General features: G+C 51.4%; 2 protein-coding genes and 2 non-coding genes across 4 annotated transcripts; 3 read left to right on the forward strand and 1 right to left on the reverse strand.

Moving 5' to 3' along the window:
- Window positions 1–6,996: 6,996 nt before the first annotated feature.
- NCL (nucleolin) lies at window positions 6,997–14,687 on the forward strand. The gene is made up of 15 exons (XM_056498994.1): window positions 6,997–7,247; window positions 7,827–7,934; window positions 8,511–8,793; window positions 9,130–9,285; window positions 9,648–9,833; window positions 10,008–10,091; window positions 10,352–10,487; window positions 10,713–10,849; window positions 11,185–11,311; window positions 11,526–11,659; window positions 12,014–12,137; window positions 12,226–12,395; window positions 12,905–13,031; window positions 13,476–13,696; window positions 13,896–14,687. The coding sequence occupies exons 1-15, from the start codon at window positions 7,230–7,232 to the stop codon at window positions 13,976–13,978; spliced, it is 2,094 nt and encodes a 697-aa protein (XP_056354969.1). The 5' UTR covers window positions 6,997–7,229; the 3' UTR covers window positions 13,979–14,687.
- LOC130257109 (small nucleolar RNA SNORD82) lies at window positions 10,202–10,271 on the forward strand. Its single transcript, XR_008841250.1, has one exon. It is a non-coding gene; the product is annotated as a small nucleolar RNA SNORD82 (small nucleolar RNA).
- Window positions 12,520–12,596, forward strand: LOC130257110 (small nucleolar RNA SNORD20). Its single transcript, XR_008841251.1, has one exon. It is a non-coding gene; the product is annotated as a small nucleolar RNA SNORD20 (small nucleolar RNA).
- A 1,436-nt stretch (window positions 14,688–16,123) lies between the features above and the next one.
- On the reverse strand, window positions 16,124–23,999 carry B3GNT7 (UDP-GlcNAc:betaGal beta-1,3-N-acetylglucosaminyltransferase 7). The gene is made up of 2 exons (XM_056498869.1): window positions 23,873–23,999; window positions 16,124–19,580 (listed from the first exon to the last, which is right to left on the reverse strand). Exons 1-2 carry the CDS (start codon window positions 23,881–23,883, stop codon window positions 18,380–18,382), a joined length of 1,212 nt encoding a protein of 403 aa, XP_056354844.1. The 5' UTR covers window positions 23,884–23,999; the 3' UTR covers window positions 16,124–18,379.
- Between the last annotated feature and the right edge of the window lies 1 nt (window position 24,000).

The following is a 24,000-nucleotide window of genomic DNA, read 5'->3' on the forward strand; positions in this document are numbered from 1 at the left end:
TTATTTTTAGCTACTGTCATAAGAAGTTTCAAAGCAGTGGTTTCATCTCACATCCTGCAAGTGGGAATTTCTGTGGTGAGAGCTGGTAAGTGAAATAGCCCTGTGTACTGCTGGGATGAGGCACAAACAGTCTGAGACTGATCTGGGCTGGCAAACTACTTTCAGCTCTTACTTGTAACCTCATTTGATGGAGCTTGCTGCAGGGGGCAGATGGATGGTGAAATCTGGATGGGCTCAGTCTCCCTGGCTCCCAAGCCCTGACCCCTCCCAGGCTCACAACTGCTCTGTACACCTTGACACCTGCTCAGGTCACTTCAGTTCTGCAGGCACAGTCAAGTGCAAAGTAACCCTTTCCAAAAAGCTCAGCCCATAGCTGGACCATGCAACCATGAGAGCTCTTGGGGTGGCTGCTCCTAGTAGCAAGCTGGGACAGGAGCTTTGCAAACTGCATGCATGGGGCTCAGTGGGCAACTTCAGCTGGGAGAACACAGGACAGAAGCTCTCTGGGGGAATGATAGAACATTTCCCACTGAGCTGAAGAAGCCAGCCAGCACTTCCCACTGGCACTGATGCCTGTTTCCTAGAGCAGTTTTGGCTCTTGCTCCCTGGCAGAGGCTGGGACATGTTATACTGGAGACACGTGTGTGTGTGGGGCTCTGCTCTCCCTGATGTTACCTGGCTCTGTTCTGGTTCTAGAGGTAAGGACACAAGGCAGCCCCAGGTTCACCATGCCATGCTGCTCACTGCCTTGCTGAATGATAGTTGCATGTGGCTCCCAAGCAGGGGTGAGCTCACCCCCTCACTCAGATACAAACACAAAAATAAATTTTGATAGCACAGGGTCTTCTGAGTTGGAAAGGACCCACAAGGATCATTAAGCTCAATTCTTAAGTGAATGGTCCTTATGGGGATCAAACTGGTGACCTTAGCAAGGGAGTGGAGAGACACTCCTGCTTTTCCAGTTTGAATTCAACAAAGATTCAATTTTTTTTTTTTTTGATTGAGAAGGAAAAGAAGAAAAAAAAAATCTCCTGTTTTGGGTTTGTTCCAGGCAGAGCGTCTGCCTTCTGCTGGCCTCGTGCCTGGCAGCTGCCGTGAAGTGGAAACAGCCCAACACAGACCTGGGAGCAGAGAGAGCTTCCAGCAGGTAAAATGTGAACAAACTGAGGCAAAGCCCCAGGTCGCTGCCCTGTGGGGCTGTACCAAGGGGCAGATGTGGTGAGCCACAAGAGTGTGATGATGTTTTACCTTGGAGGCCTGGAGACCCAGGGCTTGTCTGGATCCTATTCCCTACTGCCCTAGCTCTGGGAGAAGAGTAGGATGCACAGAAATGCCCATGCAAAGAGGAGCTTCCCCCTCTGGGGTGTCCCCACAAAGGTCCTGGAAAGCCTTCCCAAGTGCTGCAGGGCAATGCAGGAAGATGTGCTGTTGCAGGGAACTGTGACATGCTCTGCCTGCTGGCCTGGCATTGCTGAACTGGGATCACCTGTAGCTTCTCTCCAGATTTACTTCCTCTGGGTTATAAAGGATTTGCATGCATTGAATCAAAATGCCTGCCTATGCCCATCTCACTGACTTTCTCCACTTGGGGTTTCTCTACCCCAGTGGAGAGAGAAGGGTGCTCCCAAAGTCTCCTCTCACCACCCAAACTGCTCCACATCTCCCAGTCCTGATTTGTCTTCTTTATCTCACACCTACTGCACGTCCTCTTCTGTTCCCACTTTTCTCTCATACATCCTTTATTCCAGGGCTGCTCTTGTTCTCCTGCTGAGCAGAACCAGAGGGGAGTCCATCTGGTGGGAGGCTCTGGGTGGCTGTGTGGGCTTGCTGGGGACTCACAGGCAGACCACAAGATCCTGCTGCCAGCTCCAGGCAAGGGATGTTGGGGAGAGAAACTGACTTGCCAGAGGAGACATCTTAGGGGAATTGGCTCCCTTTTTTTCTGTGGTGTACCAGAAATTATCACTACAAGGAATACTTGGAGGTCTTGTGGAGACTAAATCTGCATGTACAAAACTGCCTGTGGGAGTCACCTGTACGTTTCCTTGTCTAGGAACCCCAGGAAATGGCACAGGGATGTGCTGGGTAATCACCCAGCATCTGCCAGAGTGACAATGGGTATGCCTGGCTCCAGGGGCCCATGCCAATTCCTGCAGCATCCCATCTCAAGAAAGGATGCTTCCCAGAGAAGAAATTCAGTACTCTGACAGGCAATGTTGACTTTCATCCCTGCAGGCCAGCTTGTCCCAAGCTGCCTATTTCAAGGCAGAGGACATGCTCTTTTCTGTGGCTACTTGAATTAAGTGCCATTTGTCACAGCAAGCCCTGCACCCAATTCACACTCGTCATCCTTGAGGACTCTCTTCTTGGCACAGACAGGGGGATAATGAAGAGAAGACTTAATTAGACTACTACACAGTCCCGTCTCATTTTCTGTACTGCACTAATCGGGGCCTGGGGAACTGTGCAGCTGGGGAGAAAGAGGACAAGCCCTGAGTGCCTGGTGCTGCTGGGATTGGTAAATTTGTTTTTATAGTGTTGTTTTCTGGCTTTTTTGTTTTGTTTTGTTGGGGTTTTTTTGTTTGTTTGTTTTGTTTTTGTATTTGTTTTTTGATTTGTGGGGGGTTTTTGGGTTTTTTTTGTTTGTTTGTTTGTTTTGGGGGGTTTTTTTGTTTGTTTGTTTGTTTGTTTGTTTGTTTGTTTGTTTGTTTGTTTTGTTTTGTTTTGTTTTGTTTTGTTGTTGTTGGTTTTTGGGTTCTTTTGATTTTTGGTTTTGTTTTTTTTTGCTGTCACCTTTGCCATACCATACACACGCGGCCACAACTCAGAGCACATAGCAGGTGATGTCAGGCTGGGGCACTCAGGGACAATTTTCATTGCTTTTCCAGCTCGTTTCCCTCTTTTCTGAGCACCTTCTGGGTGTTTGCTGGAGATTCCTGACAATTTTTTGGCAGCAGATGCCTGCACCAGCCACAGGTAAGTCTTCTCTCCTGACTGCTGGTTGTGTCCGGCGAGCCCCAAGCGCGTCCCGGGATGCCCCGGAGCGAGGACGGAGGCAGGGCAGGGTGCCCCGGGGCGCACAGGGAGGCGCGTTTGGGGCAGCCGGGGTCCCCGCGGGCTCCCGCCCGGGACCGGCAGCCTTTTGTCACCATCTAGTGGAAACACACAGCCTCGACCGGCCGCAGGCTGAGCAGGGCGTTTGGGGACACTGGCTCACCCCGTCTGTCGTCCCTGCGGCGCTCCCCCTCGAGCTGGCCGCCCAATTTTCCTGGATTTTGGGGAGCCGTGTTTGCCTCGCAGCCCAGTTCCCCCCAGCCCTGCGCAGCAGCAGCCGGGTAAGGCGTTCCCAGCGCTGCAAGGCTCGGGAAAAGCACTGGATTTGAGTGTCTGCTATGCCAGAAACTGGGAATCCGCAGCAAATCCCTTCTGGGGTCTCCACTGAACGAGCTAAATTCCCTTTAACTGTGGAATTAGATCAATACTCCCAAGCCAGACATGCTAGAAGAGACAGCCATAAAAGGACCTAAAGTATATTTACTGCACAAATAGAGCTGTTAAATCTGCTCTTTTGGCCAAACTACCCCTCTCGCTGATGCTTCTCTGGGAGACTTCCCTCAGCCTTGAAATTCCTGGAGCTGCCTGCAGAGGAGCTGGCCTGTGCTGTGCCACTGGGACAGCCCTGCAATGTGGTGTGCCCCAGAAAAAGGCTGGCCTTGCTCCACTCTGGCAAGTGTCTGTCCTCCTGCCCACTGCTAGGGCTGACTGAAATCCTGGCCACACATGGGATACAGGGAACAGCCCAGCCTGAACACTGGCATTGCAATGTCCTGGCTGCTTCCCTCCCTGCAGCATCCTGGGCCCTTTTTGGCCATAACAGCAGCTGGCAGGGTTGGGCCATATCCAGACCTGCTCAATGATGCGTGGATAACACAGTGCATGGATTGACATGGAGCGTGGATTAACACAGTGCATGACTGATACAGAGCAAGGATTGACATGGAGCATGGATTGATACAGAGCATGGATTGACACAGTGCATGGATTGATACAGAGCATGGATTGATACAGAGCATGGATTGACATGGAGCATGGATTAACACAGTGCATGACTGATACAGAGCAAGGATTGACATGGAGCATGGATTGACACAGTGCATGGATTGATACAGAGCATGGATTGACACAGTGCATGACTGATACAGAGCAAGGATTGACATGGAGCATGGATTGATACAGAGCATGGATTGACACAGTGCATGGATTGATACAGAGCATGGATTGACACAGAGCATGGATTGACACAGTGCATGGATTGACACAGTGCATGGATTGATACAGAGCATGGATTGACACAGAGCATGGATTGACATGGAGCATGGATTGATACAGAGCATGGATTGACACAGTGCATGGATTGACACAGAGCATGGATTGACACAGAGCATGGATTGACACAGAGCATGGATTGATACAGAGCATGGATTGACACAGAGCATGGATTGACATGGAGCATGGATTGACACAGTGCATGGATTGACACAGAGCATGGATTGACATGGAGCATGGATTGATACAGAGCATGGATTGACATGGAGCATGGATTAACACAGTGCATGACTGATACAGAGCATGGATTGACATGGAGCATGGATTGACACAGTGCATGGATTGATACAGAGCATGGATTGACAGAGCCCTGTGGGCAGCACTGGTTCTCACTCCTCTGCACAGGGTGCTGTGCTCCTTCCCCCAAATGCTGGGTTCTGCTGCAGCCTCAGGGATGCCAGAGGCAAGGACAACCTTCCAACACACTGCTGGGAGACAGAACACAGGCCACACTGAGAAGTCCTCTGCTGGGGTTGGGAACCAAGACTGGCCAGCTGCCAGCCCAGCCCTCTGCAGATCCCACTGCTGGCACAGTTATTGGACACATGCAGTGTCCCAGCTGCCAAAACCTCCCCTGGCTAAAGCAACAGTTGTACCTTTCTCATGGCAAATCAACCTTCCACAGCACGGAGAGGAACCAAGGCCAGCCCCAGTACAGGCGGCAGAGATCTCCAGCAATCATGGTACACGATTTTGTTGCACCACATGCATGGTGAGGAGAGTGCAATCAGCTCTTGCTTCAGGCAGTTAAAAATCACTTTCAGCTCTCTCTGTCTTCCATCATTCTGCATCCCCTTGGGCCACACTTGGTTTGTGTCACTGCTTCTCCCATGCAATGTCCCTGCTTGGGGACAGCTCCTGCAGCACACAGTGGGACATAAGCCAGGCATTGCTGTTTCACAGGCAGGGTCCAGCTGCCCTACACAGGGGTTTTCCCGGATGAGATCCATATCTGCCTGCATGTATGTGACCAGGGCATGGGCAGTATCCCACTCTGTTCCAGCTCCTTCCCTCCCCACACTGGCTGATGGTGGCAGGCTCCACAGGCCTGGCTTATTCCAAGAGAGGCTGATTGATCCTGTCACCTCTGAGTGAGCAGGTGTCCTTAGATATGGCTCAGCTTGCCTGGAAACTGTTTCTCCTTACACAGCAGAGAAGAAAGAGACCCTAGGACAGCCTAGGAGCCGGGTATATTGCCTCACCCACAGTGTGTCCCTTGCTTCAGGTGGCTCTGAACAACCCTGGGGTGTCCCCTCAAGGGCATCAGGGCTGTGAAGGACAGCATTCATTGAGAGTCTGCATTTTTATTCTAGGGCTCACTAGGATCCCTTGTGTCCCAAGTCAGGTGCTTATCTCAAGTAGGCCCTGGAAGGGCAAATTGCTAGAGTCAGCATGCCTGAGTCAGGAGCCCCAGGAGCTGGCTGCATGCCCAGTTTGAAGTAGGGTATGTAAGAGGATGCAAGGCAGTGGGAAAATGCCAGCAATGGAGGCCACTCTGTGTCACTTAGGGCCAAGGCAGCACTCAGCCCTGCCAGCAGAGTGACAAGTGAAACAGGGGTGATGACCCTGGGGTCATTTTTATCCTGACTTTATAGCCACTGGGAAAAATTCTACAGCACGAAAGGTGGTGTCTTCTTGCAGTGACTGAATTCAAAAGCATCCATCAGGCAAGCACAGGCTTATTTTTTCTTCCACTTTGGGCCTTTTCTCCCAGGCTGAAACAGTGGAGGCTGACAACTGCAGAGTGCTCCTGTGCCAACTGCAATCTCAGCAGCAGCACACTGACCCACTCCTACGGATGCTTCTTCAAGCTGCCACGGGTGCTTAGTGGCTCCCGAGGGTCAGGGAGGGGATGCGGGGCAAGGCGGAGGTAGGATTGGGGCGGATGCAGCGCTGGGGCGAGCCCAGTTCCACATCGGAAGGCAAAAGCGTGCTCGGGCAGAGCTCCACGCCGGGCACCGAGCTGCCGCAGGGCGGGCCGGGCAGCCGGGATTGCCGAGGATGGCAGCGGCTCTCCCGGGCGGGCCGGGCAGCGGGAATTGCCGGGGGATGGCAGCGGGAATTGCCGGGGGATGGCAGCGGCTCTCCCGGGCGGGCCGGGCAGCCGGGATTGCCGGGGGATGGCAGCGGGGATTGCCGGGCGGGCCGGGCAGCGGGAATTGCCGGGGGATGGCAGCGGGAATTGCCGGGGGATGGCAGCGGCTCTCCCGGGCGGGGCGGGCAGCGGGAATTGCCGGGGGATGGCAGCGGCTCTCCCGGGCGGGGCGGGCAGCGGGAATTGCCGGGGATGGCAGCGGCTCTCCCGGGCGGGATGGCGAGGCCCGGGACCCCCGCCCGGCCCCACACGTGGCCGCCGCCCGCCACGTGCTGTCCCCCGGTCCGGCCCCGCCGCCCAATCAGCGCGCAGGCGCCGAGCTGCCTCCGTCCCATTGGCTGAGGCCGAGAGCTCCCGGGAGCGCGGTGCGTCCCCCCGCGCTCGCCCCCCGCCGCACGGCCCCGGGGCTGTAACGCGCCCTCCGGTTGGCTGATGGCAGAGCGCCGGCGATTGGCGCAGCGGCTCGAGGGGCGGGGGCTGCGATTGGCCGGGCTGCGGGGCGAGCGCGGCCATTGGTCGGGGCGGGGGCGGTGAGGGCGGGGTCTGACGCGGGGCAAGGAAAGGGGGCGGAAGGGGCGCGCGCTCGCTCTTTCGTGTCAGTGCCCGGCCCGGCCGCCAGCGCGTCCCCGCCGCTCCCGCCGCTCGCCCGCGGCCCGATCCCCCCGCGTCGCCGCCTCGCCGGACGCGCCCACCCCGCTCCCGACACAGCCCGGCCGCCGCCCCTGCGCCGCCAGGCACCGCCGCCATCATGGTGAAGATTACGAAGGTAAGGGCGCCGGGCGCAGCCGCTGGAGGGGGGGCAGCGGGCGGACGCCGCCATGACGGGGCGAGCGGGTGCGGATGGCGGCGTATTGGGGAGGGAGCCGCGCCTCCTTCTCGCCGCTGTGCGCTCGGGCCGCGCGGTAGCTCCGGGCCTGCTCTCCCTCGCCGTGAAGATGGCGGCGAGGGGAGGGGCCGCGGGCCCGGAGGCAGCGTTTTCAATCCCCCTCCCCGTCCCGCTCTGCTCCGTGCGCCCGCCGCTGGCGGGATGCGGGGCGGGAGGGGAGAGCGCGGCGGGGCGCGGGTGCGGGCCCGTATGTTTGTGAGGGACGCGGGTGGGCCCCGCGTGCGAGCGCGCGCGGGGTGCGGGGCGGGGCTACGTCACAGTGCGGCCACGTGGGGCGCGGGGACAGCGAGCACGTGGGAGCGCGCGGCGCTGGCCCGGGAAGGCCCCGCGCACCGGCGGGCGCGACCCCGCCATCCCCGGGAGCGCCACGTGGTGGGGACAATTGCCCGTCGCAGCGAGCGCTCGCAGGCGACCCACGTGAGCACGGGAGCTAAACGTGCTGCTCGCGCTCTCTTTCAGACCCCGAAAAATCAGATGAAACTGAAAAAAATGGCTCCTCCCCCGAAAAAGTTTGAGGAAAGTGAGGAAGAGGAATCATCCGACCTAGAGGAAAGCAGCGGAGAAGAGGTGCTTGATCTAGAAATGGATTGAAAATTATGCACGTGTTGCAGAAGTATCATGAGGGTTGTGGGTGACACTGTAACAGGATGTTAATAAGCAGTCAGTGTTCCTCACTAAATTGTGGCTAAAGAATAAACTGGATTTTATAAAGCCCAAATTAGCGTGGAGACAAATATCTCAACTGCTACCAGAGTTTTGGAAGTACTGCTGGGGTCTTAAAGCTGTCCTAAAGCTGATAAGCAAGTGGGTACCTAATTACCCTAGTAATGAGAAATATGAGAATTGTCACATGCAGATAATGTTTAAGTGTAAAAATTCAAAGGTGGTGAATGCTATTAGACATCACTGGTCTTTGTTCAGGACAGGGAATGTAGAGATGCTTTCATGTTCCATAAGTAGGCTCTTGAAAACATGAAAATTACCTGGGTTTGAGCTGTATTGAATCATCAGGGTGGGCTTTTGAGGTAACTTAGCAGAAACTGTCAGAAGGATTTAACTTTCAGTTGTTTTCTGTTTGTCTGATAGTGAAGTAATGGTAGCTTAAACAGGCCAGCATGAATATTACACTAATGTGTCTTTCAGATGATGATCCCCCAGAAGAAACCACAAAAAGTTGCTGTTACTCCAGCCAAGAAGGCTGCAACTCCTGCAAAAAAAGTTGCTACTCCTGCAAAAAAGGCAATTACACCTGCAAAGAAGGTTGTGGCTACGCCACAGCCCAAAAAGGCTGTTACTCCAACACCTAAAAAGGCTGCTGTCCTAACCAAAGGAGCAAAAAATGGAAAGAATGCTAAGAAGGAGGAGAGTGAAGAAGATGATGATGATGATGACGAAGATGATGAGGAGGAGGATGATGAAGATTCTGGTATGTTACTTTTGAAATATGCCTTCACTAAAGCTGGTTCAGTCAAGTAATTATGTACGAGTATGGTTGAAATTGAATTGAAAGATCTGTATGACTTATTACTTGAGGGGGTGTCTCTGATTAAAGAAGGTTACAAAGAAGAGATGGGCAATAAATGAACTTCAGAGGAGAGCTTGGTTTGCAGCTGCCTATAGATGGCCTGTAAAGCATCTCCTAGTTTCTTGATTGCTCTTTCCTGAACTTCTGGACAAAATTTAGAGAACCTCTAAGTGCTTTGTGCATATACCACTCATCCATTGTACCTTAGAAGTAAAGATTTTTGTGCTGTTGATGCAGATGAGGAAGAGGAACCACCAATGCCTGTGAAGCCTGCAGCCAAAAAGCCTGCAGCAGTACCAGCCAAAAAGCCTGCAGCTGTGCCAGCAAAGCAGGAATCTGAGGAGGAGGATGAGGATGAAGAGGATGATGAGGAGGATGATGAAGAGGAGGATGGTACGTTTATTATTAAACAGTTACAGGGAGGTGAGGGAGGGAGGTAGCTTAAAGGATAATGGGAGTGATGCAGTGTGTGCTAAGCTGGTTTTAACTGGTTGCTTTTGTCTAATGGGTGTTAATTTCCCTATTGTTAGTAAAATTTCCTACTATTGGTGAACAGGTATTGGGTTTTTTTAATGCAGTAAAACTCGAGGAAGAGAGACAACTTCCGTAAAAATTAACTGTATTAAATTTTCTTTTTGAGAACATATAAAATTAAGAAGACACGAGAAACGTTTTGCTTGACAGCATTTTGTTTTCTTAGTTTCAAAAGGAGCTTAATGTGGAACTGTGTGAATACTGTGCTTGTCTTGTTTCAGAGTCCGAAGATGAAGCCATGGACACAGCCCCTGTTCCAGTGAAGAAAACCACTCCAGCCAAGGCTGCACCAGTGAAAGCCAAGGCAGCAGAATCTGGTGATGAGGAAGATGAGGAGGATGACGATGAGGATGATGATGAAGAGGAGGAGGATGAAGAGGATGCCGAGGAGGAAAGTGAGGATGAAAGTGAGTTTAAATGTTTTTGAAACAATAACTCTTTAATAACAGGAAAGATGCCTGAACAAAAACGCTGTGCTCTAATGATCTTTTGTATGACTGGTGTAAAGATGAATGCTCCTGTGTTGATTCAATTTGGGAAAAGATCTGTATTTTTCAGTGTTGTTTTGTTTTGTGTCACAGAACCTGTCAAGGAAGCACCTGGAAAGAGGAAGAAAGAAATGGCCAATAAAAGTGCACCAGAGCCCAAGAAAAAGAAAACAGATGGTAAGTGGTGTGGGATCATCAAATGGTGCTTATTTGATGGACTATGATTGGACTCTGTTGCATGAGGAATGTAACTTTGAACATCCAGGATGTCAGGGGTGGGGTTTCCTAGCACAAATGATGATTATAAGGGACTTAATACTGAAATATGATGCCACTCTTGAGCAAAAACTGATGTGCTAAAGCTGTCTGGAGTCTGGCTCCTAGTTTTAAAAGCTGCCTTAAAAAACCCTTAAAAAATATTATCTTTTCACTTAAAGGGCCCACATCATCTTTCTGTATATATGCCTCAAATTTGGTCTGCACCAAAGAGTTTGATGAACTGAAGACTGGCCTCAGAGAATTCTTTGGGAAGAAGAATATTGAAATTTTAGATGTCAGAATTGGTTCTTCCAAGTAAGTTCATCAGTAGAATTTTGCTGCTTATTTCTCTTTTTTTATCACTAATTTTTTTAGAGGGGTGCAAGTGTGCTGGTGCTGGTTCCCCTCAATGTCCTGGGGTGATTGTTAGTGATAAAGATTTAACTTTGCCTGGAACTTGACCAGTGGGCACCAGTCTGTTGTTGGGTCTCTGCTGCCAGAGATGGATCTGCTGAGATCTCAGGGATGCTGTTCTTTCAGGCGGTTTGGCTATGTGGACTTCTCATCTGCTGAGGATCTGGATAAAGCTCTCCAGATGAATGGAAAGAAGTTCATGGGTTTGGAAATCAAACTGGAAAAAGCAAAGAGCAAGGAAGCTATGAAAGAGAACAAGAAAGGTATGGCCCAGTAAAGAGTTTCTAAAAAGCTTACATACAGGTATGCAAGTTCAGACTGGAGTATTTGCAAATGTGATCCCAATAAATAGTTTGGGAGGGCCAAGGAAGAAATAGGTCTCTTTCTGAAACTTTGGTACCTGTTTTTTGAACTTGATGCCCTTAAGAGAAGTACAGTAGTTTCACTAACTTTCATTACAGTTTGTTTTGTAGCTTCTGAAAGTGTTAATGCTTGCTGTTAATTTCTGCTGGATCAGCTTGCTGAGGCTGACTGAACTGGCAGTGTAGATGATGAGGGATTTTTACCTGGTAACCTGATAGTAACTTTGTCTTTGCAGAGAGAGATGCCAGAACGCTGTTTTTGAAGAACCTGCCCTACCGCTTAACCGAGGATGAGATCAGGGAGGTGTTTGAAAATGCCTTGGAAGTCCGGATAGTGATGAACAAGGAGGGGAACAGCAAAGGGTGTGTAGCTGAGAAAACTGTTGTGTGTTTGCTGTTTCTCTAGCTCTTAGCATATTCTGATAAGCTTATGTGTCCTCTGGCTTCCTTAAGGAACCTGCTGTGTTCATTGTCCTACTTCTTGCAGCATTTTTCTTCTGCATCTTTCCCCCCGTCATTTGCAAATGTTGTAATTCCTGGAAGGAGGTGTTTGCTTACATTATTTTCTGTGCTGTAGGATGGCCTATGTTGAATTTAAAACAGAAGCTGAGGCAAACAAAGCTCTGGAGGAGAAGCAGGGCACAGAAATTGAGGGTCGTGCTGTGGTCATTGATTTCACTGGCGAGAAGAGCCAGCAAGAACATCATAAAGGTACTTCACATACTGATAACTTGTATACAGCTGACATTCAGGATTCATTTCCACTTGTTTCAGAAGTTCCTGGGGGTATGGCAGCTTAAAATACTGCAAGAAAATTAAGATACTAGATCTTTTGCACGACTAGTGCTCTGTATCCTGTGTATTTTATATCTCCAGTGTGTGTTTCAGACAAGGGGGGGCAACTGGTCTCAGTGAATAAAAAAGGGTTGGATTTGGCTTTGTGCCTCACCTTGAGGTGAGGAAAGGGCAACAAGTATTCTTACCCCTTGGCAGAGTCTAGTAACTAGAGGAAGAGACCACTCCTTCTCCAGACTTGCACTTAACAGCACTAACTTTTCCCCATAGGAGAGTCAAAGACCCTAATTGTCAACAACCTCTCATATGCTGCTACAGAGGAGACTCTCCAAGAAGTGTTTAAGAAAGCTTCTTCCATCAAGGTGCCACAGAACAACCAGGGCAGGCCTAAAGGGTATGTTGCGCTTTTCTTCTGACCCCCAGGCTGGCATTGCAAATGACTTGTTGCTCCCAGTCTGACTGGAATCTTGCTCTCCACATAGGTATGCATATGTAGATTTTGCCACAGCTGAGGATGCCAAAGAGGCAATGAATTCCTATAACAATACAGAAATTGAAGGCAGAACAATCAGACTGGAATTCAGTTCACCATCATGGCAGAAAGGGAACACAAATGCACGAGGAGGAGGAGGAGGAGGAGGAGGATTCAGTCGTGAGTGTTTTTCATGTTTGATCTCCAGCTGTGTTGGGGGGACACCATTCAGGCAAATCTGGGGCTGCTTTAAAAAAAAAAAAAACAAAAAAACAAACATGCCAAACATCATGAACAAGTGTGCTGGATATGATGACTGATTATCTGAAATGCTGATGAAACTGTTGTCAATTTCCTCTAGATAGTCAAGTGCTGATCCAGCAGTGTCTGTACAGTTAGTTACTATCATTGTTGATAAGGTGCGAGCATCTATTTTAAAAAAGGGAGCGGAGCAAGCTTAAATTTTAAGTATCAGGTTGGCTGATGGAAATACTTTGATGTCAGGCTCTGACTGCAGTCCTGAAAAAAGTTTTCATGAATTTCAAGTGCTTGAGGTGTTCCTTCAAAACAGCCCCTTTATCCCTGAGAGGTCTTCTGGGAGCCAGTAGTGCAAGCTGGATGTGATGTTACGAAGCTGAAGGTTCCCTTGCTAAGGCTGAATGACTTCTGAATGTGTTACTTTTTCACAGAGCAAAGCAAAACATTGTTTGTCAGAGGCCTTTCTGAGGACACCACAGAGGAGACGTTAAGAGAATCGTTTGAAGGTTCAATAAGCGCAAGAATAGTCACAGACAGAGACACTGGATCATCTAAAGGGTGGGTTAAACATCACCTCATGTTCAGGTGCTACAGAGTACCTCACTTCAGCTGATCTCTGCAATGCAGGGTGTTTCTCATGCTCTTGTGGGTGGTTTCTGTGAAACTGGTAAATAGGGTGGGAGCAGAGAACACACACAGCTTTGGGTGCTCTGGTGGAGGGCAGCACGTGCTCACATCTCACCTCTTCTCAATGAGCTCCTTCCTGCCAACAAATCTCCGTGGCAGCTGATGGATTCGCACGAGAAGAAGATTAGCTGTTCAGTACTGGCAAACTCACAATGGGGTCCATCGATTGTGATTAGCCACTGCTGTCCTACAAGTGATACATCCTGTGGGATGCAGAAATGCTGATGTTTGATTCTGAGATTTCTGTCAGGAACCTGTAGGTGGTGCTGCAGCTCACGGAGCATGACTGACTGTCACTTGTAACCTGTTTCCTAGGTTTGGGTTTGTGGACTTCAGCTCTGCAGAAGATGCCAAAGCAGCTAAAGAAGCCATGGAAGATGGAGAGATAGATGGAAACAAAGTGATCCTCGATTTTGCCAAGCCAAAGGGTGAATTTCAGCGTGGCGGTGGATTTGGTGGTCGTGGTGGCCGAGGAGGTGGCCGAGGAGGAAGAGGTGGATTTGGTGGCAGAGGTGGTGGCAGAGGTGGATTTGGAGGTAAGAGGAAGCAAATGGTGCTGTTTGGAGGAGGTGTGCTCAGAAATAAACTCAGAGCCATTCTTGGGGTTATGGTGTGGGGCTACCACAGAACATTGGATGTGAATTTATTTTCTGTCCTGTGCTGGGATGGGTTTGGAATGGCAGTGATAGGTACATATCACTATAACTCTGTTTTTTGCAATAATTTTCTTTCTAGGTAGAGGAGGAGGTGGCTTCCGAGGAGGCAGAGGAGGAGGTGGAGATCACAAGCCGCAAGGAAAGAAAATTAAGTTTGAATAAACTTCCCCTTTCCTTTCCCTTCTTCTGCTCTCCAAGACTATCTGAAAGGACTCCGGGGGCTTTTATTCTCCTTTGATCTTGGCGGAGCCTTCGGAGGACATTCCAAGAAGCGAAGCAGTACTGTGAGCCACTTGGAAGATAAAATTTTCATTTCAAGGAAGAGAGAGCAAGCCATTTTTACTGCTTGCCTGTTCAAATGAACTTTTTAAAACAAAGAGTGATAGATGTGGGAATTTACCCCTTGTCTGTGAGTTGTCTTGAATTTATAATGTTTTACCCATGTACAAATTTTTTTTTTTTCCTATAAACTTCTGTAGCATTTTTGCTGTAAAAATGCAGAATGTTTTATCATTTGTGCTGCAGCACCCTGTCTTGGACAGATTAAAGGACCTAAACTGGTTCGTGTTACTTCTGTGCCCCTAAAGCCAGGCTGTGAGAAACAGGCTGCAGCATTCCCTCTTTAAGCTTAAGGTTATTTGTATCACAGCAGCAGCTTCTGTCCTGCTTTTCTCTAGCCGATGTCAGCTCCCAGCAGTGTATGTGTGCTGTGTTAGAAGGAAGTAGGGGAGAAGATCATGATGGTCAAGGTAATCTCTGTAACCACAACTATATATTTTTATTTTTTTTTTAACTGAAGATGCTGTGATGGTGCTTGCTAGCCAGTTGCTTTTCTACTTTTTAAACAAAGTAAATCAGATCTTGTACTAAGGCCCTGCATTCATTTGCTCTCTCCTAGAGAGTTTTCTCTTGTACTTCATTCCAAATTGTCTCCTCTTGCCCCTAAGTGTGAAGCAAATACATGAACAGGAGTTTGGGCTAAGTGACTGCTTGTTTGTAACTAAACTAAATTCAGGCCTGCTGCCCTGCCTCCCACAGGGTCAGGATTGGGGATGAAGTGACAGCGGCAGTGGCCACTGGCCAGGAACGGGTGCTGTCCTGCAGTGGCAGCTTTTGGGAGTACATGGTTTACCATGTACTCCAGACCTGTGGGTGCATAAAACACGGGCACAGAAAAGCAGGGCTGTGTAGCTCACCCTTCGTGGGCACAGGATCCTACAGTGATCTAACCCTGCCCTGCTCTGATACTTGGCCCCTGCCAGTGACCTCCAGCTCTGTGCCAGTGCTGGGATCTGCTCCTTCCCTGCTCTGGCCACTTCTCCCTTGGCCAGCCGGAGGGCTGTGGGCTTCGTGTGCCGTGTGTCACCGCGCCTGGCCCAGCGCTCCCCCGGCCATTCGCCAGCGGCCATTTTGGAGCCGCACGCGCGGCCCGGCGGCAAATGGTCGGAGGGGCGGGCGCGGCCGCCAGGGGGCAGCACCGTCCCGCGCGCGGGCTGTTCCTGAGGGGAGGGCGGGCCGCGGAGCTTCGGCCGGAGCCGCTTGCACACTCCCGGACACGTGGCACACAGTGCCGTGTGACAGCGTGGGGTCACCCTGCAGAGGGAATGGGCAGGCGTATCCATGAGAGCATCCACTCGGCATTTGTGTTTTGTCCGTGTGTACGAAATTGGTGCCCTGGAGAAGCCAGCGCCACTGACAGTTGGCCCAGCCTACCAAATACAGAATGGCCTGGTCCCATTTGCTGGCCTTTTTGCTCCCCAGCACCGGGACTGACTGAGCTGGGTGCCAGCCCTGGAAACTGAGCCCCCCTGGTGCCTAATCACCAAGGTGAGACCCATGGGTTCACCTGTGGCTATTCTCTTTACCCCCAGCCAGGTTCAAACCTCATGACCAGGGGTTGTTACCCCATGGTGGTGCTTTGGCTGTGGAAGTGAGCAAGGTCCTGCTGTGGGGAGGGTAACAGGGATGAGGGTGCCTATCTCCTTTTGCACAAGGAGAGAGTGCTCAACAAAAGCTGAGTTTCCAACCCTGCTGAGGTGGCTTTTTGCTGAGGGTGACATGAGAAGTTCTTCAGGCCCCCAGGAAGATCTGAAGCTTAGTTTGAAATGGAGGCGGAGGAGTGCCTGAAAGACAGAAAATACCCACCAGCCTTGTTACCGTGCCAGGCTCCACAAGGAAGCAGTGCCAAGCTGGAACAGGGCAGCCACAGTCCTCAGATGCCCATTCCAAGGAGTTAGTTTTTTCACTGTAGCCCCTTGACAGGTTTTGCTCCCAGCAGAAACTCACTAGTAATGATACAAGGTGAAGGCTTGTAGGATTTTTTTCCTTCTTCTTTTAACCTTTATTTAGAAACTATTCACCAAACTCTACAAGGTTTTTCTGTACAGGTCCCACCAGGTGAAGAACAACACTGAGAGATGTCTGCACATAGCCCTGGCTCACTGTACAAATTGCTACAGAGAGTGAGAGCTGACCCTGCATCCAGGATAAATGTACAGCCTAAAGTACTGTACATGACATAAATTATGGAGGTATCAATTTGAAAAGTGTTTCTGAACTCACTCCTATTGGAAGGAGGGAAGGGAGGGGAAAAGCAAAGAGCTGCATGCTGCCTAAGTCCAGTGGGTACCAAGAATGCCCTCAGGACTCTGCCCTGTTGCTCCAGGGACTCTGTGCATTGTACATCCAGTTTCACAGTATCACCACCAGCTGAGCCCTGGGCAGCACTGTCTCTTTCCTCTTCCTCCTCTTCAAATATGCATCTCATCTGAGCAGGGCCATTTTGAGAGTGGTGTGGCTGGGCATGTGAGTGCCCTTTTTCACTGGTTTATGCCCTTTTTCAGTTTGTTTTCTAACCTGGGGAATGTACTTGGAGTAAATGAAACAGGCCTGTTTCTGAAATGCATTAAGAAAAAGAGAGAAAGAAAAAAAAAAAAAAAAAGGCACTGCACAGGGGGACCTTTGAGGTAGTAAAAATTTTTTCGTTTCAATGTCTGGCACCAGAGAGGGAGAGGGAGTGAGAGCATGTGTGCCCGTGTTTCGCTGTGCGTGGTCAGGGCCATGGATGTGGCTGTGTGTGTCCCCTGCAGGGACATCTGGGCATGCCAGCCCTACACACAGGGACATCTGTGTGTGCAGAGCCTGTGCCTGGGAGCATGTGTGTGAGCGTGTGTGGCTTTGCACATTCCTGTGGCTTTGCTCATGCCTGCAGTCAGTGGCTGGAGAGCATCCGTGGCCCTTGTGTGGCCGCATGTCTCTGTTGGGTGGTTTCCACCAAAGTAACCAGCCGAGGGCTCCCCTCGAGAGCTCGTGGCCCTTTCAGCCTGAAGAAAAAAGGCTGTGTCTTGTGACACCGTTCCCTGCATCTCAGCCTGTGGGATAAACACTGCAACAACCCTGAGAGGAACAGAAGTGTGAAACACCAGCTTTCCTTCACTTTGTCCCCTCGGACCCTGCTTCTCATGCCAGAGCAGGACCAATGTCTCCAACCTTCCCTGGGGCATCACAGTTGCTGATAAACCAGGGCTGAACCCAAAGCAGCCACACACAGGGCCTTTGGGGCTGCTGTCCCCCTTTGCAAGGCAAAGCCACGAGGGCAGCTGTGCAGCATGGAGACGGTCTCCCCAGCACCTCCTGGGATGCCCAGGAAGTAGAATCCCAGAAGTGACAAATCCCTGGGGCACTCCAAGGAGGGCCACCAATTTTCTTCACTGCTACTTTGGCCACAGGCAAGGGCAGCTGGCCTAGTCTCTTTCCTGCCAGGAGGTACAAATCCCTGAGGAATTTCAGCTGGGTGCATTCCTCTGGGGACATGTGCAGTAAGGCTGCAGAGGGGCTGGGGAGCTAAACACAGCCCAGGCTGGTGCTGGGAGCCACTGTTGCCTGGGACCCTCTGACAGGGACAAGGACCCCAATACCCCGACGGCCAGGCTGAAACCCTAAAGGGGCTGTTGAGGGCCAGCCTCGGAGAAGAGCCCCTTTCCCCAACTGCATGTGGGGACACAGAGGACTTTGGTGGGGAAGAACCCAATGCACACAGGGTCAATGTTACCAAAACCTTGCATGGAGGAGAAATTTGAGATAACAAACAAAATCGCATGATTTTTGAGTTGGGAGAGACCAATGCACTTGTAATTGGCTGAACTCCCTTGGAGCAGCTTCCCTGGATAGCCAGACCCTAAACATCTCTAAAAATTGCCAATGCCACATCTCTCCCTGCCTCCCTCTACCCCTCCACTTGTCATGCTGCTGTGGAGAAGGTACCTAATGCAGAGCACAAACCTCTTGGCCCTCTCTCCATTTTGTGCTCAACTTGTCATGTTTTGGTGGGTTTTTTCTCTTTTTCAACAACCCCCAACCCAGCTGGAGATACGTGAACCACAATACAGTACAGGAACAAACACTATGGCAAACCCTGCCCACGAGTGCAGCGTCTCTGCCCTCCTCACTTCGGAGGGCAGTGCCCCTGAAGGGTTTGTGTGCCACCAGCAGAGGCTCACCCCACCCCAGAGCAGGGATTGGTTGTCCCAGCTCCTGCAGTCCCAGCTCTCCAGAGAGACTGAGCTAAAGGACATTGAGTTTTCTTGAGCATGTTAAGTTACTGTGGACCAAGTCCCACATTTGGAGCAACTCTGGAGGCAGCAGTTTATGAACTACCAACATACTCCGGTAAAAACATGGCTCCCTGTTCATCTTGCTGTTCTTATTTTTCACAATGCCAAAAGTTTTGAAGCCCTCATGCCCAACAGGTGACACTTTAAGGACCTCCAAGCACATCCCTAGGAAGACATCATCGATGGGGTACAGCTCCAGTGTCTCTGAGGCCTTATGCAGCCTCTTAGCCAGGGCTCCATCCATGATGAAGCCCCCACCCCCCGCATAGGGTGGGTAGATGTTTTTGTTGTAGAGGGCACTGGGGACGTAGTACTTGTTCTCCTTCTTACGGATCGGCCTGGCCTTGTAGAGGACATCCCCCACAAAGAGGTCCTCTCCCTCCTTCTTGTCCTCCAGGAACTCCAGGATATTGCTGGGACTCACAAACACATCGTCGTCCCCTTTGAAGATGAAGCGGATGCTGTCACAGTAGATGTGGACCCACTTCAGGAAATGGACTTCTTTGAGAGTGAGGTTGAAGAAGCTGTCCAGGAAATCCCACTGCAAGATGTCCCCATAGATGTGGTTCTCATAATCTAGCAGTTTCTGGTGGTTGGCTCTCTCCTCCTCCTTGGAGGCGGTGCCCAGCAAGAACAGCGTCCTGATCTTCTTGCCCTCCACCTCCTTCTCTTGGCCCCAGGTCCTGCGGATGGCCTCGCGGCGGTCGTGCTGTGTGATGATGGACTTGACCACGATGAGCAGGTAAACATCCCCACTGCACTTCTCTGGGTGGTTGATCAGCATGGGGAAGTAACGGCAGTGCCGATAGAGCAGGAACTGCTGGAAGTTGGCCTCCAGCCCTTTGAACCAATCCACCTTGCTGAAATTCTGGTTGGCTGAGCAGTTGGTAGTGGTGACATCCCAGGATTTTGTTTGCTTTGCTGTCACGCTCTCCTCCTTCACAGGAGCTTTCTCCTTCTTGGTCTTCCAGAAAGTGCTGCTGGTGGAGAAGGCGTTGTCCCTCTTCTGTGATTTCAAATGCTCTGAAGGGGGCAGTTCTTTCTGCTGCTGGCCCTGCATGAACTGGTTTGGGGCCATTCCACGCTGCAGCACTGTCACTGTAATGATCAGCAAGAAGGAGAGACAAACTGTTTTGTAGATGGTCTTCTTCCTAAAGGGAAGAGACAAGAGGTTAAGGAGAAAAAACTACAGGCTTCAAGAGGCTTTGTCTGCAAAAGCATTTCCTCGAGAGGTCATGGGATGCTCATAATCTCTGTTCAATCACCTTTTGAGGAGCAGAAACCTCATGGGAAGAGCTGCAGGACACCTCCAGGCATACTCTTCCCAGCTGCATCCTGCTTGTGGGGTGGCTCTGGGACCACACTTAACTGTAGAGGCAGGCACGAGGTATGTGGGAGTGGCTGCAGTGTAATCTGGTAACCCCAGTGCTAAGATCAGGGAAGGGTTCACAGGAAAGATGAAAATGGGCTGAGAGAGAGAAGTCAGGATGAGAGTTTCAGCAAGGCAGCTGTTTCAGAAGAAAGTCCCAGGGAAACCACTGTTTCAGCCATCTGAAAATTGCAGTTGAGGACAAGAGCAGGAGGGAATTATCTTTTCCACAGAAGCCTTAGCTCCAAGACAGACATGCTGTCCATGGCTTAAACTGGCATCACAAGTTACACAACACTGAGAAACCAGAGCTGGCAAGAGTCAACATGGAAACAGCATTGGTGTTTCATTTCAAAATGGCACATCAGGACAAAAAAAAAAAAAAAAAAAAAAAAAGCCATTTGAGTCAAATTTCACGGTTCAGTGGGAAAAAGACATCCTTAACCCTACAACCACCTTAGGAACCAGTATTTCTGGGGGCACTCCTGGGCGTTTTGGCAGCTCTTGAATCCTGTTGCTTCCTTTGTGGTGATAAGGAGCAGCACATGCAGGGCAGATTGGGTGGGCAGATTTTCCCACCTGTGACAAACCAGGTGTATGCATGTCCAGGGTGTGCAGGGCATGAATAGATCAAACCCAGTTCTTCTTCTTTTTCTTCTTTTGGGTTTCTTCTGCTGCTCTCCTCTGCTGCAGACCTATAGCCCTGGGAAGCTGCTGGCTCATGGGACAAACCCTGGGTGGAGCTCATGGGAGGCTTGAGTGGGATCCTCCTGAGGGACTGCGGGAGGGCTCCACTTGGAGATTATTGATACACAATTCCTCCCCAGCCTGCTTTTCCACACAGCTAGAGATGGGTTTCTCATCCCACTGCCACAGAGGAGGGGAACTGCCCTCTCTGCCCAGCTGTACAACATAGCTCCTGAGTGCTCAGCTTCCCTCCACAGCTTGCACATCTGCACCAACTCTCTCCTGCCCCAGTCCTGCATGTTCTAGCCACCTTGGGCCATCTCCCTGTGCAGATGAAGCTCCCAACAGCTTCCCAAGCGCAGCCTCACCTCTGTCTTCTCTGACAGATAGTGCTTGGCAGTCTCTGGACCCCTTTTTCCTGCCACTGGGTTGTGGAACTGATGGAGACAGATGTGGCACTGGTCTTGGGACACCCCATGCCTGTCCTCTTAATGTCAGAAGCACAACCCAGCCTGGGTGACACCCACTGAAGACAGCCCTCAGCCCTCTGCTCCTGTCAGAGCCAGAAAGATCCAGAATTATCTCTAGCAGGCAGATGCACCTTCCTTTCAGGACAGTCAAAAAGGAGCTTGGGGCTGAAACCTGAAACTTTTAACCCAAGTATTTTCTAAACAGACAAAAAGCCCCCCAAAAGCCATGAAACTCTCCTAGACCTGGGGGCTGGATCATGATCAGAACCACCATGAAGCTGCTGGAGTTTTGGTTCTCAGGCTGCACCAAAACACCTTCTTGGTGGGACACCCCATAGGTTGTCAGATTCCCCAGGGCAGGAGACAACACTGTGCTCAGGGATTCCAGTCACCCTGAAATGCAGGAATCCCAGACGGGAACCAAGAGCTTTCAGGAGCTCCTGTCTCTGGCTTCGCCCTGAAGCACAAAGAACTTTTGAGCCTGACATTGTCGTGGGAAAACTGTGATCACTAGTGTGGACTGTGGGAGCGAGCGTGGAAATAAGTAATTAAAAATAAATTGATAGATATTCCTCATCCGGTTTTATATGTGGCCACTCATCTGAGACTGATGAGGGAGCAGTTCTGATTAGATCTCACCATTCCCTTAACCCTCTCCAGCCCTGCCTGCACAGCTTTGAGCTTATACTTACAAACCCTTCAGTTCCAATACAACTTTACTCCAAGCACAGCCAAACAATGTTTAAAACTCTCATCCATACCTGGCACTGCTGCAGAAATAACCCCTGTCACCCATATAGTAATTCTATTTGCATCAATCCCATCTCATCCTGTCCTGTCCCACCCAATTCTTACACTCCCCGCCACCCAAGGACAACAAGTGATAAAATACCCAGCCTGAAGGATGGCCAAAGTTCCCCCAGAAGCCAATTACGGCAGGGAATTACTAATACAAATTTTAAAAATTTGCATAGGTAGGGCTGTCACTAGCTGGCACAGATGGTCCCAGCCTTGGCAGACTCTGCCTAACAGAGAGGAGCCGCCTGGGTGCACTGACCCCCATTACTCTCCTTGGGTCCAGACAGAAGGTTCTGACCCAGGGCTGGGGGGACGACTCCAGCTTTTATTAAGCAGTGGAGCGTTGAGTGGCCTGGGTATGTTTATAGGTGAGGTGTTGCACAACAACACAGAAACTTATTCTTCCTTCAGTGAACCTGGTTTCCCAGTTCTTACCAGTGCAATTCCTGCTTTGTTACAAGAATCTATTTGCAATTTTTCTTGCAGGTCTGACTACAAACCACGGGGTCTCACCAGGTCCAGCAGGAGCCAGGAGCCCCACAGCTACCTCTGCCCTGCAGAAACCCTCTCCCTGCACTGCTGGGAAAGCAAAGGGAACTGGGAGGACCCTGAGCCACAACTGCAGGCAATTCCCACATCAAATGAAGGATTTGGGGGGAAAAAAGAGCGACAATTGTTTGTGCATCCTTTCAGATCATGAGTCTTTCTGCTCTGTGGTCTCCTCAGCTGGGAAGTACTTTAGGTATGGGTGAGAAAGTAACTCTTGCTTTCTGGGGATGTATTGGCAAGAGAGGTGCTTTGGGTTTGTGCCTTTGCAGAGAAGTCACCCTGCCAAGCCCCAGGACCCTTCGTTGATGCACAGCCCCCAGCCAGTCCCCATGGTGTCCCCAGGAGTTGGGGACACCCAGCACTACAGGGTCCAAGGGTGGGAGCCACCGGGGAAGCTCCCATCGGTGCCAGCCAGGTCTGTCTGCCCCAACTGCTGGTGTTGGTACCATCAAGAGAGGTTTGAAAGAGTCTTAACGCTCCTCCTCTTCCCTTTTATCCACCAAGGAAACTTCAAAAGCTTCACTTTGAGGTGGCTGGGCAACCGGGCAGTTAAACATAAACTCCAAATTAGAGGTGGGCAGTATCCCTTTCAGGTGTTGATGCTCGATGGCAGATGAGGCCCCGGGAGACAGGGACTCTCTATCCCAATCCCTTCATTTTGGATTCATGTGAAAACCTCTTTGATCTGCCAGCGCTGTTTATGTGATAGAGTTTTTTTCTGTCCCATCAATTAGACCCACTGGAGGCACGCCCAGTGTTCTGTCTGTTGACAGTGCCAAGGACTTGGAGAGGGGATCTTATGAAGGGGCAGATGCTGGGCAGAAAGCACCCAAATGTCCCCAGAAATAGCTTGAGCAATAGCTGGGTAAAGCACCAAGCGGGGCTGCAGCTTCCCATGGGGTGCCCGGCGGCGCGTCCCCGCCTCATAAAAGCCGTCAGGTTTAAATATGAGGCGGTAAAAACACGCTTCTGGGGAAGGGGCAAGAGCCGAAATCCCCGGTGTTGCCCCCGGCGAGGGCATCTGCCCCCAAGCTGGCTTTGCCGTGGGACAGGAACTCCACCGGGCAGGGCTGGAGGCGCTGCTGTCCCCGGCCCCACCACACAAACCAGCTCTTTTCAGGGAAAAGCTGGGAAAAGCATCCCCGAGGACTGGGGGGCCCCAACCGGCCGCCCCTGCCCGTCGCACCCATCCTGCCTCCGGCTGGCCGGAGCCCCGGTGCCCCGGGATGGAGAGAAATTTGTGTCGGGAGCGGACCCCAGAGAGCCTTTCCCGGGATACCGCGGCCAGGGAGACCCCGCCTGGGCGCCCCGAAGCGCCGCGACGGCGGGAGGGTCGCTCTGGGATGGGAACTGACGGACAATGGACAAATGACAAACTCTGTCCTTAGTCGCTTCCCCATGCCCACCCTTCCCCACCAGAGCTGCCCGAGGAGACGCTCCGTGCAGGACCCAGCGTCGGGACGGCGGTGCCGGGCAGCGGGAGCAGAGGACGCGGGACGGCGAGGACAGACACACCGGGACCCGGTGCGGGAGCGGGGCTCGGGCTCCGCGCTCCCCGGAGATCACTCACCACTGGAACATGCTGGGAGTGGGACGGGGCGGCCGCTCCGCTGCTGGCCGGGCTGCCCGCGGTCCGGGCGCTTCTCTCTGCGCTCTTCCTCCTCCTCCTCTTCTTTTTTCTTTTTTTTTTTTTTTTTT

This window comes from Oenanthe melanoleuca, chromosome 9, assembly GCF_029582105.1.
Source record: "Oenanthe melanoleuca isolate GR-GAL-2019-014 chromosome 9, OMel1.0, whole genome shotgun sequence".
Taxonomy (NCBI): Eukaryota; Metazoa; Chordata; class Aves; order Passeriformes; family Muscicapidae; genus Oenanthe; species Oenanthe melanoleuca.